The 23416-nt window shown below is 47.1% G+C and overlaps 1 protein-coding gene across 2 annotated transcripts in view; it reads right to left on the bottom strand.

The window, feature by feature from the left end:
- Positions 1–23416, bottom strand: part of abca3b (ATP binding cassette subfamily A member 3b) — a 137638-nt gene that overhangs the window by 70958 nt on the left and 43264 nt on the right. For both annotated transcript variants that reach the window (XM_087997845.1, XM_043711549.2), the window contains exon 16: positions 21771–21921. In XM_087997845.1, the coding sequence (XP_087853971.1) occupies positions 21771–21921 (151 nt within the window). The remainder of the gene's footprint in view (positions 1–21770; positions 21922–23416) is intronic.

The following is a 23416-nucleotide window of genomic DNA, read 5'->3' as shown; positions in this document are numbered from 1 at the left end:
GACCAATACTGACACACCTGTACTCTCACCAAGACTGATACTGACACACCTGCGCACTTACCAAGACCAATACTGACACACCTGTGCACTCACCAAGACTGATACTGACACACCTGCGCACTTACCAAGACCAACACTGACACACCTGTGCACTCACCAAGACTGATACTGACACACCTGCGTACTTACCAAGACCAACACTGACACACCTGTGCACTCACCAAGACTGATACTGACACACCTGTGCACTCACCAAGACTGATACAGACACACCTGCGTACTTACCAAGACTGATACTGACACACCTGTGCACTTACCAAGACTGATACTGACACACCTGCGTACTTACCAAGACCACTACTGACACACCTGTGCACTCACCAAGACTGATACTGACACACCTGCGTACTTACCAAGACCAATACTGACACACCTGTGCACTTACCAAGACTGATAATGACACTCCTGCGCACTCACCAAGACCAATACTGTCACACCTGTGCACTTACTAAGAGCAATACTGACACACCTGTGCACTCACCAAGACTGATACTGACACACCTGCGTACATACCAAGACCAATACTGACACACCTGTACTCTCACCAAGACTGATACTGACACACCTGCGCACTTACCAAGACCAATACTGACACACCTGTGCACTCACCAAGACTGATACTGACACACCTGCGCACTTACCAAGACCAACACTGACACACCTGTGCACTCACCAAGACTGATACTGACACACCTGCGTACTTACCAAGACCAACACTGACACACCTGTGCACTCACCAAGACTGATACAGACACACCTGCGTACTGACCAAGACTGATACTGACACACCTGTGCACTTACCAAGACTGATACTGACAAACCTGCGTACTTACCAAGAGCAATACTGACACACCTGTGCACATACCAAGACTGATACTGACACACCTGCATACTTATCAAGACCAATACTGACACACCTGTACACTTACCAAGACCAACACTGACACATCTGTCCACTCACCAAGACTGATACTGACACAGCTGCGCACTTACCAAGACCAATACTGACACACCTGTGCACTCACCAAGACTGATACTGACACACCTGTGCACTCACCAAGACCAATACTGACACACCTGTGCACATACCAAGACTGATAATGACACACCTGCGCACTTACCAAGACCAATACTGACACACATGTGCACTCACCAAGACTGATACTAACACACCTGTGCACTTACAAAGACCGATACTGACACACCTGCGTACTTACCAAGATCAATACTGACACACCTGTTCACTCACCAAGACTGATACTGACATACCTGCGCACTTACCAAGACCAATACTGACACACCCGCGCACTTATCAAGACCAATACTGATACACCTGCGCACTTACCAAGACTGATACTGACACACCTGCGCACTTACCAAGACCAATACTGACACACCTGTGCACTCACCAAGACTGATACTGACACACCTGCGTACATACCAAGACCAATACTGACACACCTGTACTCTCACCAAGACTGATACTGACACACCTGCGCACTTACCAAGACCAATACTGACACACCTGTGCACTCACCAAGACTGATACTGACACACCTGCGCACTTACCAAGACCAACACTGACACACCTGTGCACTCACCAAGACTGATACTGACACACCTGCGTACTTACCAAGACTGAAACTGACACACCTGTGCACTCACCAAGACTGATACTGACACACTTGCGCACTAACCAAGACTGATACTGACACACCTGCGCACTTACCAAGACCAATACTGACACACCTGTGCACTCACCAAGACCAATACTGACACACCTGTGTACTTACCAAGACTGATACTGACACACCTGCGCACTTACCAAGACCAATACTGACACACCTGTGCACTTACAAAGACCGATACTGACACACCTGCGTACTTACCAAGATCAATACTGACACACCTGTTCACTCACCAAGACTGATACTGACATACCTGCGCACTTACCAAGACCAATACTGACACACCCGCGCACTTATCAAGACCAATACTGATACACCTGCGCACTTACCAAGACTGATACTGACACACCTGCGCACTTACCAAGACCAATACTGACACACCTGTGCACTCACCAAGACTGATACTGACACACCTGCGTACATACCAAGACCAATACTGACACACCTGTACTCTCACCAAGACTGATACTGACACACCTGCGCACTTACCAAGACCAATACTGACACACCTGTGCACTCACCAAGACTGATACTGACACACCTGCGCACTTACCAAGACCAACACTGACACACCTGTGCACTCACCAAGACTGATACTGACACACCTGCGTACTTACCAAGACCAACACTGACACACCTGTGCACTCACCAAGACTGATACAGACACACCTGCGTACTTACCAAGACTGATACTGACACACCTGTGCACTTACCAAGACTGATACTGACACACCTGCGTACTTACCAAGACCACTACTGACACACCTGTGCACTCACCAAGACTGATACTGACACACCTCTGCACTCACCAAGACCAATACTGACACACCTGTGCACTTACCAAGACTGATAATGACACTCCTGCGCACTCACCAAGACCAATACTGTCACACCTGTGCACTTACTAAGAGCAATACTGACACACCTGTGCACTCACCAAGACTGATACTGACACACCTGCATACTTACCAAGACTGAAACTGACACACCTGTGCACTCACCAAGACTGATACTGACACACCTGCATACTTACCAAGACTGAAACTGACACACCTGTGCACTCACCAAGACTGATACTGACACACTTGCGCACTAACCAAGACTGATACTGACACACCTGCGCACTTACCAAGACCAATACTGACACACCTGTGCACTCACCAAGACTGATACTGACACACCTGCGTACTTACCAACACCAACACCGACACACCTGTGCACTCGCCAAGACTGATACTGACACACCTGCGTACATACCAAGACCAATACTGACACACCTGTGCACTCACCAAGACTGATACTGACACACCTGCGTACTTACCAAGACCAATACTGACACATCTGTACTCTCACCAAGACTGATACTGACACACCTGCGCACTTACCAAGACCAATACTGACACACCTGTGCACTCACCAAGACTGATACTGACACACCTGCGCACTTACCAAGACCAACACTGACACACCTGTGCACTCACCAAGACTGATACTGACACACCTGCGTACTTACCAAGACCAACACTGACACACCTGTGCACTCACCAAGACTGATACAGACACACCTGCGTACTGACCAAGACTGATACTGACACACCTGTGCACTTACCAAGACTGATACTGACACACCTGCGTACATACCAAGACCACTACTGACACACCTGTGCACTCACCAAGACTGATACAGACACACCTGCGTACTTACCGAGACCAATACTGACACACCTGTGCACTCACCAAGACTGATACAGACACACCTGCGTACTTACCAAGACTGATACTGACACACCTGTGCACTTACCAAGAATGATACTGACACACCTGCGTACTTACCAGACCACTACTGACACACCTGTGCACTCACCAAGACTGATACTTACACACCACTGCACTCACCAAGACCAATACTGACACACCTGTGCACTTACCAAGACTGATAATGACACTCCTGCGCACTCACCAAGACCAATACTGTCACACCTGTGCACTTACTAAGACTGATACTGACACACCTGCGCACTCACCAAGACCAATACTGACACACCTGTGCACTCACCAAGACCAATACTGACACACCTGCGCACTTACCAAGACCAATACTGACACACCTGTGCACTCACCAAGGCCAATACTGACACACCTGTGCACTCACCAATACTGATACTGACACACCTGCGCACTCACCAAGACTGATACTGACACACCTGCGCACTTACCAAGACCAATACTGACACACCTGTGCACTCACCAAGGCCAATACTGACACACCTGCGCACTCACCAAGAATGATACTGACACACCTGCGCACTTACCAAGACCAATACTGACACACCTGTGCACTCACCAAGGCCAATACTGACACACCTGTGCACTTACCAAGACTGATACTGACACACCTGCATAGTTACTAAGACCAATACTGACACACCTGTGCACTTACAAAGACCGATACTGACACACCTGCGCACTTACCAAGACCAATACTGACACACCTGTGCACTCACCAAGACTGATACTGACATACCTGTGCACTCACCAACACTGCACTGACACACTTGCGAACTTACCAAGACCAATACTGACACACCTGTGCACTCACCAAGACTGATACTGACACACCTGCGTACTTATCAAGACCAATACTGACACACCTGTGCACTCACCAAGACTGATACTGACACACCTGCGTACTTACCAAGACCAATACTGACACACCTGTGCACTCACCAAGACTGATACTGACACACCTGCGTACTTATCAAGACCAATACTGACACACCTGTGCACTCACCAAGACTGATACTGACACACCTGCGTACTTACCAAGACCAATACTGACACACCTGTGCACTCACCAAGACTGATACTGACACACCTGTGCACTCACCAAGACCAATACTGATACACCTGTGCACTTACCAAGACTGATACAGACACACCTGCGTACTTATCAAGACCAATACTGACACACCTGTGCACTCACCAAGACTGATACTGACACACCTGCATACTTATCAAGACCAATACTGACACACCTGTGCACTCACCAAGACTGATACTGACACACATGCGTACTTACCAAGAGCAATACTGACACACCTGTACACTTACCAAGACCAACACTGACACATCTGTGCACTCACCAAGACTGATACTGACACAGCTGCGCACTTACCAAGACCAATACTGACACATCTGTGCACTCACCAAGACTGATACTGACACACCTGTGCACTCACCAAGACCAATACTGACACACCTGTGCACATACCAAGACTGATACTGACACACCTGCGCACTTACCAAGACCAATACTGACACACCTGTGCACTCACCAAGACCAATACTGACACACCTGCGCACTTACCAAGACCAATACTGACACACGTGTGCACTCATCAAGGCCAATACTGACACACCTGTGCACTCACCAAGACTGATACTGACACACCTGTGCACTCACCAAGACCAATACTGACACACCTGTGCACTTACCAAGACTGATACTGACACACCTGCATAGTTACCAAGACCAATACTAACACACCTGTGCACTTACAAAGACCGATACTGACACACCTGCGCCCTTACCAAGACCAATACTGACACACCTGTGCACTTACAAAGACCGATACTGACACACCTGCGTACTTACCAAGACCAATACTGACACACCTGTGCACTCACCAAGACTGATACTGACACACCTGCGTACTTATCAAGACCAATACTGACACACCTGTGCACTCACCAAGACTGATACTGACACACCTGCGTACTTACCAAGACCAATACTGACACACCTGTGCACTTACCAAGACCAATACAGACACACCTGTGCACTCACCAAGACTGATACTGACACACCTGCGTACTTATCAAGACCAATACTGACACACCTGTGCACTCACCAAGACTGATACTGACACACCTGCATACTTACCAAGACCAATACTGACACACCTGTGCACTCACCAAGACTGATACTGACACACCTGTGCACTCACCAAGACCAATACTGACACAACTGTGCACTCACCAAGACCAATACTGACATGCCTGTGCACTTACGAAGACCAATACTGACACACCTCTGCACTCACCAAGACTGATACTGACACACCTGCATACTTATCAAGACCAATACTGACACACCTGTGCACTCACCAAGACTGATACTGACACACCTGTGCACTCACCAAGACCAATACTGACACAACTGTGCACTCACCAAGACCAATACTGACATGCCTGTGCACTTACGAAGACCAATACTGACACACCTCTGCACTCACCAAGACTGATACTGACACACCTGCATACTTACCAAGACCAATACTGACACACCTGTGCACTCACCAAGACTGATAATGACACACCTGCGCACTTACCAAGACCAATACTGACACACCTGTGCACTCACCAAGACTGATACTGACACACATGTGCACTCACCAAGGCCAATACTGACACACCTGCGCACTTACCAAGACTGATACTGACACACCTGTGCACTTACCAAGACCAATACTGACACAACTGTGCACTCACCAAGACTGATACTAACACACCTGCGCATTTACCAGGACCAATACTGACACACCTGTGCACTCACCAAGACTGATACTAACACACCTGCGCACTTACCAAGACCAATACTGACACACCTGTGCACTTACCAAGACTGATACTGACACACCTGCGTACTTATCAAGACCAATACTGACACACCTGTGCACTCACCAAGACTGATACTGACACACCTGCGTACTTACCAAGACCAATACTGACACACCTGTGCACTTACCAAGACCAATACAGACACACCTGTGCACTCACCAAGACTGATACTGACACACCTGCGTACTTATCAAGACCAATACTGACACACCTGTGCACTCACCAAGACTGATACTGACACACCTGCATACTTACCAAGACCAATACTGACACACCTCTGCACTCACCAAGACTGATACTGACACACCTGCATACTTATCAAGACCAATACTGACACACCTGTGCACTCACCAAGACTGATACTGACACACCTGTGCACTCACCAAGACCAATACTGACACAACTGTGCACTCACCAAGACCAATACTGACATGCCTGTGCACTTACGAAGACCAATACTGACACACCTCTGCACTCACCAAGACTGATACTGACACACCTGCATACTTACCAAGACCAATACTGACACACCTGTGCACTCACCAAGACTGATAATGACACACCTGCGCACTTACCAAGACCAATACTGACACACCTGTGCACTCACCAAGACTGATACTGACACACATGTGCACTCACCAAGGCCAATACTGACACACCTGCGCACTTACCAAGACTGATACTGACACACCTGTGCACTTACCAAGACCAATACTGACACAACTGTGCACTCACCAAGACTGATACTAACACACCTGCGCATTTACCAGGACCAATACTGACACACCTGTGCACTCACCAAGACTGATACTAACACACCTGCGCACTTACCAAGACCAATACTGACACACCTGTGCACTCACCAAGACCAATACTGACACACCTGTGCACTTACCAAGACTGATACTGACACACCTGCGCACTTACCAAGACTGATACTGACATACCTGTGCACTCACCAAGACCAATACTGACACACCTGCGTACTTACCAAGACCAATACTGACACACCCGCGCACTTATCAAGACCAATACTGATACACCTGCGCACTTACCAAGACCAATACTGACACACCCGCGCACTTATCAAGACCAATACTGATACACCTGCGCACTTACCAAGACCAATACTGACACACCTGTGCACCCACCAAGACCAATACTGACACACCTGTGCACTTACCAAGACTGATACTGACACACCTGCATCCTTACCAAGACCAATACTGACACACCTGTGCACTTACAAAGACCGATACTGACACACCTGCGTACTTACCAAGATCAATACTGACACACCTGTTCACTCACCAAGACCAATACTGACACACCTGTGCACTTACAAAGACCGATACTGACACACCTGCGTACTTACCAAGATCAATACTGACACACCTGTTCACTCACCAAGACTGATACTAACACACCTGCGCACTTACCAAGACCAATACTGACACACCTGTGCACTTACCAAGACTGATACTGACACACCTGCGTACTTACCAAGACCAATACTGACACACCTGTGCACTTACCAAGACTGATACTGACACACCTGTGCACTTACCAAGACTGACACTGACACACCTGCGTACTTACCAAGACTGATACTGACACACCTGCATACTTACCAAGACTGATACTGACACACCTGCGCACTTATCAAGACCAATACTGACACACCTGTGCACTTACCAAGACTGATACTGACACACCTGCGCACTTACCAAGACCAATACTGACACACCTGTGCACTCACCAAGACTGATACTGACACACCTGCGTACTTACCAAGACCAACACTGACACACCTGTGCACTTACCAAGACTGATACTGACACACCTGCGTACTTACCAAGACCAATACTGACACACCTGTGCACTCACCAAGACTGATACTGACACACCTGCATACTTACCAAGACTGATACTGACACACCTGCACACTTTCCAAGACTGATACTGACACACCTGCGCACTTATCAAGACTGATACTGACACACCTGTGCACTCACCAAGACCAATACTGACACACCTGCGCACTTACCAAGACTGATACTGACACACCTGTGCACTCACCAAGACTGATACTGACACACCTGCGTACTTACCAAGACCAACACTGACACACCTGTGCACTCACCAAGACTGATACTGAGACACCTGCGCACTTACCAAGACCAATACTGACACACCTGTGCACTCACCAAGACTGATACTGACACACCTGCATACTTACCAAGAATGATACTGACACACCTGTGCACTTATCAAGACTGATACTGACACACCTGTGCACTTATCAAGACTGATACTGACACACCTGCGCACTTATCAAGACCAATACTGACACACCTGTGCACTCACCAAGACCAATACTGACACACCTGTGCACTCACCAAGACTGATACTGACACACCTGCGCACTTACCAAGACTGATACTGACACACCTGCGCACTTACCAAGACTGACACTGACACACCTGTGCACTCACCAAGACTGATACTGACACACCTGCATACTTACGAAGACTGATCCTGACACACCTGTGCACTCACCAAGACTGATACTGACACACCTGCGTACTTACCAAGACTGATACTGACACCCTTGCGCACTCACCAAGACTGATACTGACACACCTGCGCACTAACCAAGACCAATACTGACACACCTGTGCACTCAATAAGGCTGATACTGACACATCTGCGTACTTACCTGGACCGATACTGACACACCTGTGCACTTACCAAGACTGATACTGACACAGCTGCGCACTTACCAAGACCAATACTGACACACCTGCGCACTTACCAAGACCAATACTGACACACCTGGGCACTCACCAAGACTGAAACTGACACACCTGTGCACTCACCAAGACCAATACTGACACACCTGCGTACTTACCAAGACCAATACCGACACACCTGTGCACTCACCAAGACTGATACTGACACACCTGCGTACTTACCAAGACCAATACTGACACACCTGCATACTTACCAAGACAGAAACTGACACACCTGTGCACTCACCAAGACCAATACTGACACACCTGCGTACTTATCAAGACCAATACCGACACACCTGTGCACTCACCAAGACTGATACTGACACACCTGCGTACTTACCAAGACCAATACTGACACACCTGTGCACTCACCAAGACTGATACTGACACACCTGCGCACTTACCAAGACCAATACTGACACACCTGTGCACTCACCAAGACTGATACTGACACACCTGCGCACTTACCAATACCAACACTGACACACCTGTGCACTCACCAAGACTGATACTGACACACCTGCGTACTTACCAAGACCAATACTGACACACCTGTGCACTCACCAAGACTGATACTGACACACCTGTGCACTCACCAATACTGATACTGACACACCTGCGTACTTACCAAGACTGATACTGACACACCTGTGCACTTACCAAGACTGATACTGACACGCCTGCGCACTTACCAAGACCAACACTGACACACCTGTGCACTCACCAAGACTGATACTGACACACCTGCGTACTTACCAAGACCAACACTGACACACCTGTGCACTCACCAAGACTGATACTGACACCCTTGCGCACTCACCAAGACTGATACTGACACACCTGCGCACTAACCAAGACCAATACTGACACACCTGTGCACTCACTAAGGCTGATACTGACACACCTGTGCACTCACCAAGACTGATACTGACACACCTGAGCACTTACCAAGACCAATACTGACACACCTGTGCACTCACCAAGACTGATACTGACACACCTGCATACTTACCAAGAATGATACTGACACACCTGTGCACTCACCAAGACTGATACTGACACACCTGCGTACTTACCAAGACCAACACTGACACACCTGTGCACTCACCAAGACTGATACTGAGACACCTGCGTACTTACCAAGACCAATACTGACACACCTGTGCACTCACCAAGACTGATACTGACACACCTGCATACTTACCAAGAATGATACTGACACACCTGTGCACTTATCAAGACTGATACTGACACACCTGTGCACTTATCAAGACTGATACTGACACACCTGCGCACTTATCAAGACCAATACTGACACACCTGTGCACTCACCAAGACCAATACTGACACACCTGTGCACTCACCAAGACTGATACTGACACACCTGCGCACTTACCAAGACTGATACTGACACACCTGCGCACTTACCAAGACTGATACTGACACACCTGTGCACTCACCAAGACTGATACTGACACACCTGCATACTTACGAAGACTGATCCTGACACACCTGTGCACTCACCAAGACTGATACTGACACACCTGCGTACTTACCAAGACTGATACTGACACCCTTGCGCACTCACCAAGACTGATACTGACACACCTGCGCACTTACCAAGACTGATACTGACACACCTGTGCACTCACCAAGACTGATACTGACACACCTGCATACTTACGAAGACTGATCCTGACACACCTGTGCACTCACCAAGACTGATACTGACACACCTGCGTACTTACCAAGACTGATACTGACACCCTTGCGCACTCACCAAGACTGATACTGACACACCTGCGCACTTACCAAGACTGATACTGACACCCTTGCGCACTCACCAAGACTGATACTGACACACCTGCGCACTTACCAAGACTGATACTGACACACCTGTGCACTCACCAAGACTGATACTGACACACCTGCATACTTACGAAGACTGATACTGACACACCTGCGCACTTACAAAGACCGATACTGACACACCTGTGCACTTACCAAGACCAATACTGACACACCTGTGCACTCACCAACACTGATACTGACACACTTGCGAACTTATCAAGACCAATACTGACACAACTGTGCACGCACCAAGACTGATACTGACACACCTGCGTACTTACCAAGACCAATACTGACACACCTGTGCACGCACCAAGACTGATACTGACACACCTGCGTACTTACCAAGACCAATACTGACACACCTGTGCACTCACCAAGACTGATACTGACACACCTGTGCACTTACCAGAACCAATACAGACACACCTGTGCATTCACCAAGACTGATACTGACACACCTGTGCATTCACCAAGACTGATACTGACACACCTGCGCACTTACCAAGACCAATACTGACACACCTGTGCACTCACCAAGACCAATACTGACACACCTGCGCACTTACCAAGACCAATACTGACACACGTGTGCACTCATCAAGGCCAATACTGACACACCTGTGCACTCACCAAGACTGATACTGACACACCTGTGCACTCACCAAGACCAATACTGACACACCTGTGCACTTACCAAGACTGATACTGACACACCTGCATAGTTACCAAGACCAATACTGACACACCTGTGCACTTACAAAGACCGATACTGACACACCTGCGCCCTTACCAAGACCAATACTGACACACCTGTGCACTTACAAAGACCGATACTGACACACCTGCGTACTTACCAAGACCAATACTGACACACCTGTGCACTCACCAAGACTGATACTGACACACCTGCGTACTTATCAAGACCAATACTGACACACCTGTGCACTCACCAAGACTGATACTGACACACCTGCGTACTTACCAAGACCAATACTGACACACCTGTGCACTTACCAAGACCAATACAGACACACCTGTGCACTCACCAAGACTGATACTGACACACCTGCGTACTTATCAAGACCAATACTGACACACCTGTGCACTCACCAAGACTGATACTGACACACCTGCATACTTACCAAGACCAATACTGACACACCTGTGCACTCACCAAGACTGATACTGACACACCTGTGCACTCACCAAGACCAATACTGACACAACTGTGCACTCACCAAGACCAATACTGACATGCCTGTGCACTTACGAAGACCAATACTGACACACCTCTGCACTCACCAAGACTGATACTGACACACCTGCATACTTATCAAGACCAATACTGACACACCTGTGCACTCACCAAGACTGATACTGACACACCTGTGCACTCACCAAGACCAATACTGACACAACTGTGCACTCACCAAGACCAATACTGACATGCCTGTGCACTTACGAAGACCAATACTGACACACCTCTGCACTCACCAAGACTGATACTGACACACCTGCATACTTACCAAGACCAATACTGACACACCTGTGCACTCACCAAGACTGATAATGACACACCTGCGCACTTACCAAGACCAATACTGACACACCTGTGCACTCACCAAGACTGATACTGACACACATGTGCACTCACCAAGGCCAATACTGACACACCTGCGCACTTACCAAGACTGATACTGACACACCTGTGCACTTACCAAGACCAATACTGACACAACTGTGCACTCACCAAGACTGATACTAACACACCTGCGCATTTACCAGGACCAATACTGACACACCTGTGCACTCACCAAGACTGATACTAACACACCTGCGCACTTACCAAGACCAATACTGACACACCTGTGCACTCACCAAGACCAATACTGACACACCTGTGCACTTACCAAGACTGATACTGACACACCTGCGCACTTACCAAGACTGATACTGACATACCTGTGCACTCACCAAGACCAATACTGACACACCTGCGTACTTACCAAGACCAATACTGACACACCCGCGCACTTATCAAGACCAATACTGATACACCTGCGCACTTACCAAGACCAATACTGACACACCCGCGCACTTATCAAGACCAATACTGATACACCTGCGCACTTACCAAGACCAATACTGACACACCTGTGCACCCACCAAGACCAATACTGACACACCTGTGCACTTACCAAGACTGATACTGACACACCTGCATCCTTACCAAGACCAATACTGACACACCTGTGCACTTACAAAGACCGATACTGACACACCTGCGTACTTACCAAGATCAATACTGACACACCTGTTCACTCACCAAGACCAATACTGACACACCTGTGCACTTACAAAGACCGATACTGACACACCTGCGTACTTACCAAGATCAATACTGACACACCTGTTCACTCACCAAGACTGATACTAACACACCTGCGCACTTACCAAGACCAATACTGACACACCTGTGCACTTACCAAGACTGATACTGACACACCTGCGTACTTACCAAGACCAATACTGACACACCTGTGCACTTACCAAGACTGATACTGACACACCTGTGCACTTACCAAGACTGACACTGACACACCTGCGTACTTACCAAGACTGATACTGACACACCTGCATACTTACCAAGACTGATACTGACACACCTGCGCACTTATCAAGACCAATACTGACACACCTGTGCACTTACCAAGACTGATACTGACACACCTGCGCACTTACCAAGACCAATACTGACACACCTGTGCACTCACCAAGACTGATACTGACACACCTGCGTACTTACCAAGACCAACACTGACACACCTGTGCACTTACCAAGACTGATACTGACACACCTGCGTACTTACCAAGACCAATACTGACACACCTGTGCACTCACCAAGACTGATACTGACACACCTGCATACTTACCAAGACTGATACTGACACACCTGCACACTTTCCAAGACTGATACTGACACACCTGCGCACTTATCAAGACTGATACTGACACACCTGTGCACTCACCAAGACCAATACTGACACACCTGCGCACTTACCAAGACTGATACTGACACACCTGTGCACTCACCAAGACTGATACTGACACACCTGCGTACTTACCAAGACCAACACTGACACACCTGTGCACTCACCAAGACTGATACTGAGACACCTGCGCACTTACCAAGACCAATACTGACACACCTGTGCACTCACCAAGACTGATACTGACACACCTGCATACTTACCAAGAATGATACTGACACACCTGTGCACTTATCAAGACTGATACTGACACACCTGTGCACTTATCAAGACTGATACTGACACACCTGCGCACTTATCAAGACCAATACTGACACACCTGTGCACTCACCAAGACCAATACTGACACACCTGTGCACTCACCAAGACTGATACTGACACACCTGCGCACTTACCAAGACTGATACTGACACACCTGCGCACTTACCAAGACTGACACTGACACACCTGTGCACTCACCAAGACTGATACTGACACACCTGCATACTTACGAAGACTGATCCTGACACACCTGTGCACTCACCAAGACTGATACTGACACACCTGCGTACTTACCAAGACTGATACTGACACCCTTGCGCACTCACCAAGACTGATACTGACACACCTGCGCACTAACCAAGACCAATACTGACACACCTGTGCACTCAATAAGGCTGATACTGACACATCTGCGTACTTACCTGGACCGATACTGACACACCTGTGCACTTACCAAGACTGATACTGACACAGCTGCGCACTTACCAAGACCAATACTGACACACCTGCGCACTTACCAAGACCAATACTGACACACCTGGGCACTCACCAAGACTGAAACTGACACACCTGTGCACTCACCAAGACCAATACTGACACACCTGCGTACTTACCAAGACCAATACCGACACACCTGTGCACTCACCAAGACTGATACTGACACACCTGCGTACTTACCAAGACCAATACTGACACACCTGCGTACTTACCAAGACCAATACTGACACACCTGTGCACTCACCAAGACTGATACTGACACACCTGCGCACTTACCAAGACCAATACTGACACACCTGTGCACTCACCAAGACTGATACTGACACACCTGCGCACTTACCAATACCAACACTGACACACCTGTGCACTCACCAAGACTGATACTGACACACCTGCGTACTTACCAAGACCAATACTGACACACCTGTGCACTCACCAAGACTGATACTGACACACCTGTGCACTCACCAATACTGATACTGACACACCTGCGTACTTACCAAGACTGATACTGACACACCTGTGCACTTACCAAGACTGATACTGACACGCCTGCGCACTTACCAAGACCAACACTGACACACCTGTGCACTCACCAAGACTGATACTGACACACCTGCGTACTTACCAAGACCAACACTGACACACCTGTGCACTCACCAAGACTGATACTGACACACCTGAGCACTTACCAAGACCAATACTGACACACCTGTGCACTCACCAAGACTGATACTGACACACCTGCATACTTACCAAGAATGATACTGACACACCTGTGCACTCACCAAGACTGATACTGACACACCTGCGTACTTACCAAGACCAACACTGACACACCTGTGCACTCACCAAGACTGATACTGAGACACCTGCGTACTTACCAAGACCAATACTGACACACCTGTGCACTCACCAAGACTGATACTGACACACCTGCATACTTACCAAGAATGATACTGACACACCTGTGCACTTATCAAGACTGATACTGACACACCTGTGCACTTATCAAGACTGATACTGACACACCTGCGCACTTATCAAGACCAATACTGACACACCTGTGCACTCACCAAGACCAATACTGACACACCTGTGCACTCACCAAGACTGATACTGACACACCTGCGCACTTACCAAGACTGATACTGACACACCTGCGCACTTACCAAGACTGATACTGACACACCTGTGCACTCACCAAGACTGATACTGACACACCTGCATACTTACGAAGACTGATCCTGACACACCTGTGCACTCACCAAGACTGATACTGACACATCTGCGTACTTACCTGGACCGATACTGACACACCTGTGCACTCACCAAGACTGATACTGACACACCTGCGTACTTACCAAGACCAATACTGACACACCTGCGCACTTACCAAGACCAATACTGACACACCTGGGCACTCACCAAGACTGAAACTGACACACCTGTGCACTCACCAAGACCAATACTGACACACCTGCGTACTTACCAAGACCAATACCGACACACCTGTGCACTCACCAAGACTGATACTGACACACCTGCGTACTTACCAAGACCAATACTGACACACCTGCGCACTTACCAAGACCAATACTGACACACCTGTGCACTCACCAAGACTGATACTGACACGCCTGCGCACTTACCAAGACCAACACTGACACACCTGTGCACTCACCAAGACTGATACTGACACACCTGCGTACTTACCAAGACCAACACTGACACACCTGTGCACTCACCAAGACTGATACTGACACCCTTGCGCACTCACCAAGACTGATACTGACACACCTGCGCACTAACCAAGACCAATACTGACACACCTGTGCACTCACTAAGGCTGATACTGACACACCTGTGCACTCACCAAGACTGATACTGACACACCTGAGCACTTACCAAGACCAATACTGACACACCTGTGCACTTACCAAGACTGATACTGACACACCTGTGCACTCACCAAGACTGATACTGACACACCTGCATACTTACGAAGACTGATCCTGACACACCTGTGCACTCACCAAGACTGATACTGACACACCTGCGTACTTACCAAGACTGATACTGACACCCTTGCGCACTCACCAAGACTGATACTGACACACCTGCGCACTAACCAAGACCAATACTGACACACCTGTGCACTCAATAAGGCTGATACTGACACACCTGCGTACTTACCTGGACCGATACTGACACACCTGTGCACTTACCAAGACTGATACTGACACCCTTGCGCACTTACCAAGACTGATACTGACACGCCTGCGCACTTACCAAGACCAACACTGACACACCTGTGCACTCACCAAGACTGATACTGACACACCTGCGTACTTACCAAGACCAACACTGACACACCTGTGCACTCACCAAGACTGATACTGACACACCTGCGCACTAACCAAGACCAATACTGACACACCTGTGCACTCACTAAGGCTGATACTGACACACCTGTGCACTCACCAAGACTGATACTGACACACCTGAGCACTTACCAAGACCAACACTGACACACCTGTGCACTCACTAAGGCTGATACTGACACACCTGTGCACTCACCAAGACTGATACTGACACACCTGAGCACTTACCAAGACCAATACTGACACACCTGTGCACTCACTAAGGCTGATACTGACACACCTGTGCACTCACCAAGACTGATACTGACACACCTGAGCACTTACCAAGACCAATACTGACACACCTGTGCACTCACTAAGGCTGATACTGACACATCTGCATACTGACCAAGACTGATACTGACACACCTGTGCACTTACCAAGACTGATACTGACACACCTGCGCACTTACCAGGACCAATACTGACACACCTGTGCACTCACCAAGACTGATACTGACACACCTGTGCACTCACCAAGACTGATACTGACACACCTGCGCACTTACCAAGACCAATACTGACATACCTGTGCACTCACCAAGACTGATACTGACACACCTGCGTACTTACCAAGACTGATCCTGACACACCTGTGCACTCACCAAGACTGATACTGACACACTTGCGCACTTACCAAGACCAATACTGACACACTTGCGCACTCACCAAGACTGATACTGACACACCTGTGCACTCACCAAGACCAATACTGACACACCTGTGCACTTACCAAGATTGATACTGACACACCTGCGCACTTACCAAGACCAATACTGACACACCTGTGCACTCACCAAGACCAATACTGACACACCTGCGCACTTACCAAGACTGATACTGACACACCTGCGCACTTACCAAGACCAATACTGACACACCTGTGCACTAACCAAGACTGATACTGACACACCTGCGTACTTACCAAGGCTGATACTGACACACCTGTGCACTCACCAAGACTGATACTGACACACCTGTGCACTCACCAAGACTGATACTGACACACTTGCGCACTTACCAAGACCAATACTGACACACTTGCGCACTCACCAAGACTGATACTGACACACCTGTGCACTCACCAAGACCAATACTGACACACCTGTGCACTTACCAAGATTGATACTGACACACCTGCGCATTTACCAAGACCAATACTGACACACCTGTGCACTCACCAAGACCAATACTGACACACCTGTGCACTTACCAATACTGATACTGACACACCTGCGCACTTACCAAGACCAATACTGACACACCTGTGCACTAACCAAGACTGATACTGACACACCTGCGTACTTACCAAGGCTGATACTGACACACCTGCGAACTTACCAAGACCAATACTGACACACCTGTGCACTCACCAAGACTGATAGTGACACATCTGCGCACTTACCAAGACCAATACTGACACACCTGTGCACTCACCAAGACTGATACTGACACACCTGTGCACTTACCAAGACCAACACTGACACACCTGTGCACTCACCAAGACTGATACTGACACACCTGCGTACTTACCAAGACCAACACTGACACACCTGTGCACTTACCAAGACTGATACTGACACACCTGCGCACTCACCAAGACCAACACTGACACACCTGTGCACTCACCAAGACTGATACTGACACACCTGCATACTCACCAAGACTGATACTGACACACCTGTGCACTCACCAAGACTGATACTGACACACCTGCACACTCACCAAGACTGATACTGACACAACTGTGCACTTACCAAGACCAATACTGACACACCTGCGCACTTACCAAGACCAATACTGACACACCTGCGTACTTACCAAGACTGATACTGACACACCTGTGCACTTACCAAGACTGATACTGACACACCTGCGTACTTACCAAGACCAATACTGACACACCTGTGCACTCACCAAGACTGATACTGACACACCTGCGTACTTACCAAGACCGATACTGACACACCTGTGCACTCACCAAGACTGATACTGACACACCTGCACACTCACCAAGACTGATACTGACACACCTGCGTACTTACCAAGATTGATACTGACACACCTGTGCACTCACCAAGACTGATACTGACACACGTGCGCACTTACCAAGACCAATACTGACACACCTGCACACTCACCAAGACTGATACTGACACACCTGCATACTTACCAAGACTGATACTGACACACCTGTGCACTCACCAAGACTGATACTGACACACCTGCGCACTTACCAAGACCAATACTGACACACCTGTGCACTCACCAAGACTGATACTGACACACCTGCGCACTTACCAAGACCAATACTGACACACCTGCACACTCACCAAGACCAATACTGACACACCTGCGCACTCACCAAGACTGATACTGACACACCTGCACACTCACCAAGACCAATACTGACACACCTGCGCACTCACCAAGACTGATACTGACACACCTGCACACTCACCAAGACTGATACTGACACACCTGCATACTTACCAAGACTGATACTGACACACCTGCACACTCACCAAGACCAATACTGACACACCTGCGCACTTACCAAGACCAATACTGACACACCTGTGCACTCACCAAGACTGATACTGACACACCTGCGCACTTACCAAGACCAATACTGACACACCTGCACACTCACCAAGACCAATACTGACACACCTGCGCACTCACCAAGACTGATACTGACACACCTGTGCACTCACCAAGACCAATATTGACGCACCTGTGCACTCACCAAGACTGATACTGACACACTTGCACATTTGCTCATGGGGACCAACACACTCACAGGGACTGACACTCTCAACCAGTCATGGAATTAACACTCACGCATTCTCTGAGACTGTCAACTGTACTTGAGGCAAAGATACAAAAACAGGAAAATATTGACATTTAAAAATGAGAGTGGAGATTGTCAGGGATTTAAATATATTTGTTTTGATAGTAAATAGTGCATATCAAAACAAAATTAACTTAAAAATCATTAGTAGAGAGTGTTACATGCATCCTGATTAATTTTACGAAATCACAGTAGAAAGCTGATGTTATATCTGAAAAGGAGAGAAATGGTGGATCTTGAATGGTTGTTTGAATTGGTTGGACACTCAGACTAAACAGAAGCTATCTCTGATTTGTTGGAGCTACATGTTATGAAAAAACATCTTAAAGTTTAAAATGTTTTAAGGTAAAATGAAACATTGGAAAAAATTCTAGATAAAAGAATATTTTAAGTTCCACCTTTAGATAGCCCAAAGAATGGAAAGCTGGTTATTTCAAGCAATCATTCAAATGTTAATTTTCCTGATTGGTGTGCTATTGCTGTTAGTTTAATATTTCTTAGCAATAGAAATTGGAAATGCCTTCTTTTGGCTTGAGATAAGAAAATAAAGAAGATTGTTAAACGAATGTTGGCTGCTGAAACTCTGAATTTAGATATAGAATTCAACTTTTTAAATATTGACAGTGAGATTTTATACAAGGATTCTGAAAATAAAATCCTCACCAACTGTATGTTCTATTAATAACAATTTGAGAAATGATGTACACTCTATTAAAATTGTAAATGAGAACAGATTACAGATTGATTTTGTTATCTCAGATAAATGCTGGAGAAAAGGAAGTATCAAACATTAAAGAATGAATGCAAGTCATCCACTGATAGTTTTGTTGCATAACGAAATGCTAAGTGATCCTAGAGAAAAGACGCAGATGAATATGGAGTAATTAAAGGAGCAGATCTGTTGGCTAACGGTACAGATTGGAGGTTAGGAATTTTGCAATTGAATAACGCACCTCCTGACACCTCAAAGCTTGTCTGTCATGTGTACGCCATGAATCAGGAGCGTGATGGCATACTCCTCACTTGCCCAGAAGAGTGCAGCTCTAACAACACTCAGGAAGCTCAACATCATTCAAGACAAAGCAGGCCACTTGGTTCACGCCACAGTCAACAATTTAAACTTTCATTCCCTTCACCGCCACAGTGTGTACTTTCTATTAGATGAACTGGCAACTCTCCAACACTTTGACAGCACTCTTCAAAATCACAGCTTCCAATATATAGAAGCTCAAAGCAGCAGATGCATAATAACATCACCACTTGGAAGTTCCCCTCCAAGCTGCATAGCATCCTGACTTGCAACTATATTGCTGTTCATTCTCTTATCACTGGAAATAAATCCTGGAGCTTTCTAGCAGCTCTGTAACTGTACATATATCACATAGATTGCAGCAGTTTAAGGAGATGGCTCATGACCAAATTCTCAAGGGCAATTAATGGTGATTAATAAAGTTGGCTTGGCCAGTGATTTCAAATTCTATGAAGGAATAGTTTAAAAAAAATGCTCTTGTTCACAGCAGTGCGTCCATGTGCACCTACTTAAACACACTTTCAGAAACTGGCTCTACAGACCATGATTGGTGAGATCCCCTCTGCCATAATATACCTGTCAGTGCTTTCACTTGGGAGTATGTACGACAGCTCAGCACCAGCATTGGTCTGCAAGACTGCATTGGGTACGAGGCTCTTCACAAGTGCGGTAATATTAGCGACTTTACAATGAGGTTGCTTCACGATTACCATGTGGTACCCGGCACCTGAAACAACACACCCAGCACTATAAGCAGAGTAGGTAAAAGAGATTTTTTTTTCAGTTTGAATAAGCTAGCTATGGAATAGAACTTACAAGTGTATAAACTTTATGAAGGTGCATCACAACGTTTAATAATGTAGGAATGTAATACTTTCAGAAATGTCCATCTTATCAGTTGCATGAACCTGGTCTGGGCTTGAATCAGCTTATGCCCGAAACAGCGACTCTCCTGCTCCTCGGATGCTGTCTGACCTGCTGTCTTTTTCCAGCACTACAGTTTTCGACTCTGGGCTTGAATCTAGTCAAACTCTGCTTCAGCTTGTTATTGCACCTTGAGCACTGCATCCAGTTCTGGTCAGACGACACCAGTTCTGATCACTGAGTTACAAGGGATATTGTAAGTAGTGAATGGAGTGTCAAGAGGAACCTTTATGGTGATGCACAATCAGAGATTTGAAGTACAAGGAAAAGTTTGGAAATTTGGGCTTTTCACTATTCTGTTTAGAGGTAGCTAAGATAATAGATAATTTGGAAACAAGCCATTATTTTAAACTACAACAGAATTGGAGTCAAAGGTTCCATCTGAAGGAAATCTGTATCAATATTAGGAGATCTTTCAGATACAGGATAATGAATGCAAGTAGCAGCTGAGCATGAAAACCTTGTATTTATTTAAGAACCAACTGCAGGTTACAATAAGGGGAATATAAAGCCTTTCTGAATGGATTGAGTAAAATGGGTCAATTGGCCTCCCTCACCCGAAAACTTCATGATCACTGGACTTCCATCAATACTGAGACCAGAAATCTGGTGATGTGTCACTATTATACAGTGACTCCTCTCTCAGGAATCTACACTCATTCAAACGAAAATAAATTCAATGCAGAATTTCTGTTTCAAAAAAATACACACACACTTGACCATCTGAATCAAATTAACCTCTGAGGCAGATTGTTTCTAGCAGGTTCATTATTTTCTAAAATGGAAAAAAGCAATTACAAAGGAAAAGCAAGATTATGAGAATTGTAACCAAACCAGCACAGTCTGAGGCTGCAGAGGATGCGTTAGAAGTTCGCAACACCCAGGTCAGAGACATGGGAGCTTGTCTTTATCGTCTTTGGTGGAGTCTCATCTCACTGGAGTGTCTGTGGATGGATTGCAAGTCCCTAACTGAATGGGTCTGATCTTTGCAATTCATTTCTGGGTTCTGTAACAGTATCCTCACACTCCCCACCTAGTGCTCCTCCCTTACTCTGGGTCACCTATCTGCAATAACTCAAAGAAGACACTAAAAAAGTCAACAGGACTGGAATCTAGAGCATGCAGATTGGAAAAAGTCCAAATATTTGAGAGTTATTGGGCAGGGCCAGGGGAGAAAATGAAAAGCTGGAGGTTTGTGTGGCACAGAAAAGCCTAGTGGCCAGAAGCTTCAATAGGACAGTGAGGGAGTCCCTGAGGGTTAAAGCCAGAATGATCTTTCTCATCTTTTGCTATTTTTC

Source organism: Chiloscyllium plagiosum, unplaced genomic scaffold, assembly GCF_037043375.1.
Source record: "Chiloscyllium plagiosum isolate Xiang-an unplaced genomic scaffold, Cpla_swu_hap1 HiC_scaffold_20, whole genome shotgun sequence".
In the NCBI taxonomy this organism is placed as follows: Eukaryota; Metazoa; Chordata; class Chondrichthyes; order Orectolobiformes; family Hemiscylliidae; genus Chiloscyllium; species Chiloscyllium plagiosum.
Note: the sequence above shows the minus strand (reverse complement) of the source record. Positions and strands in the feature narration are given on the sequence as shown.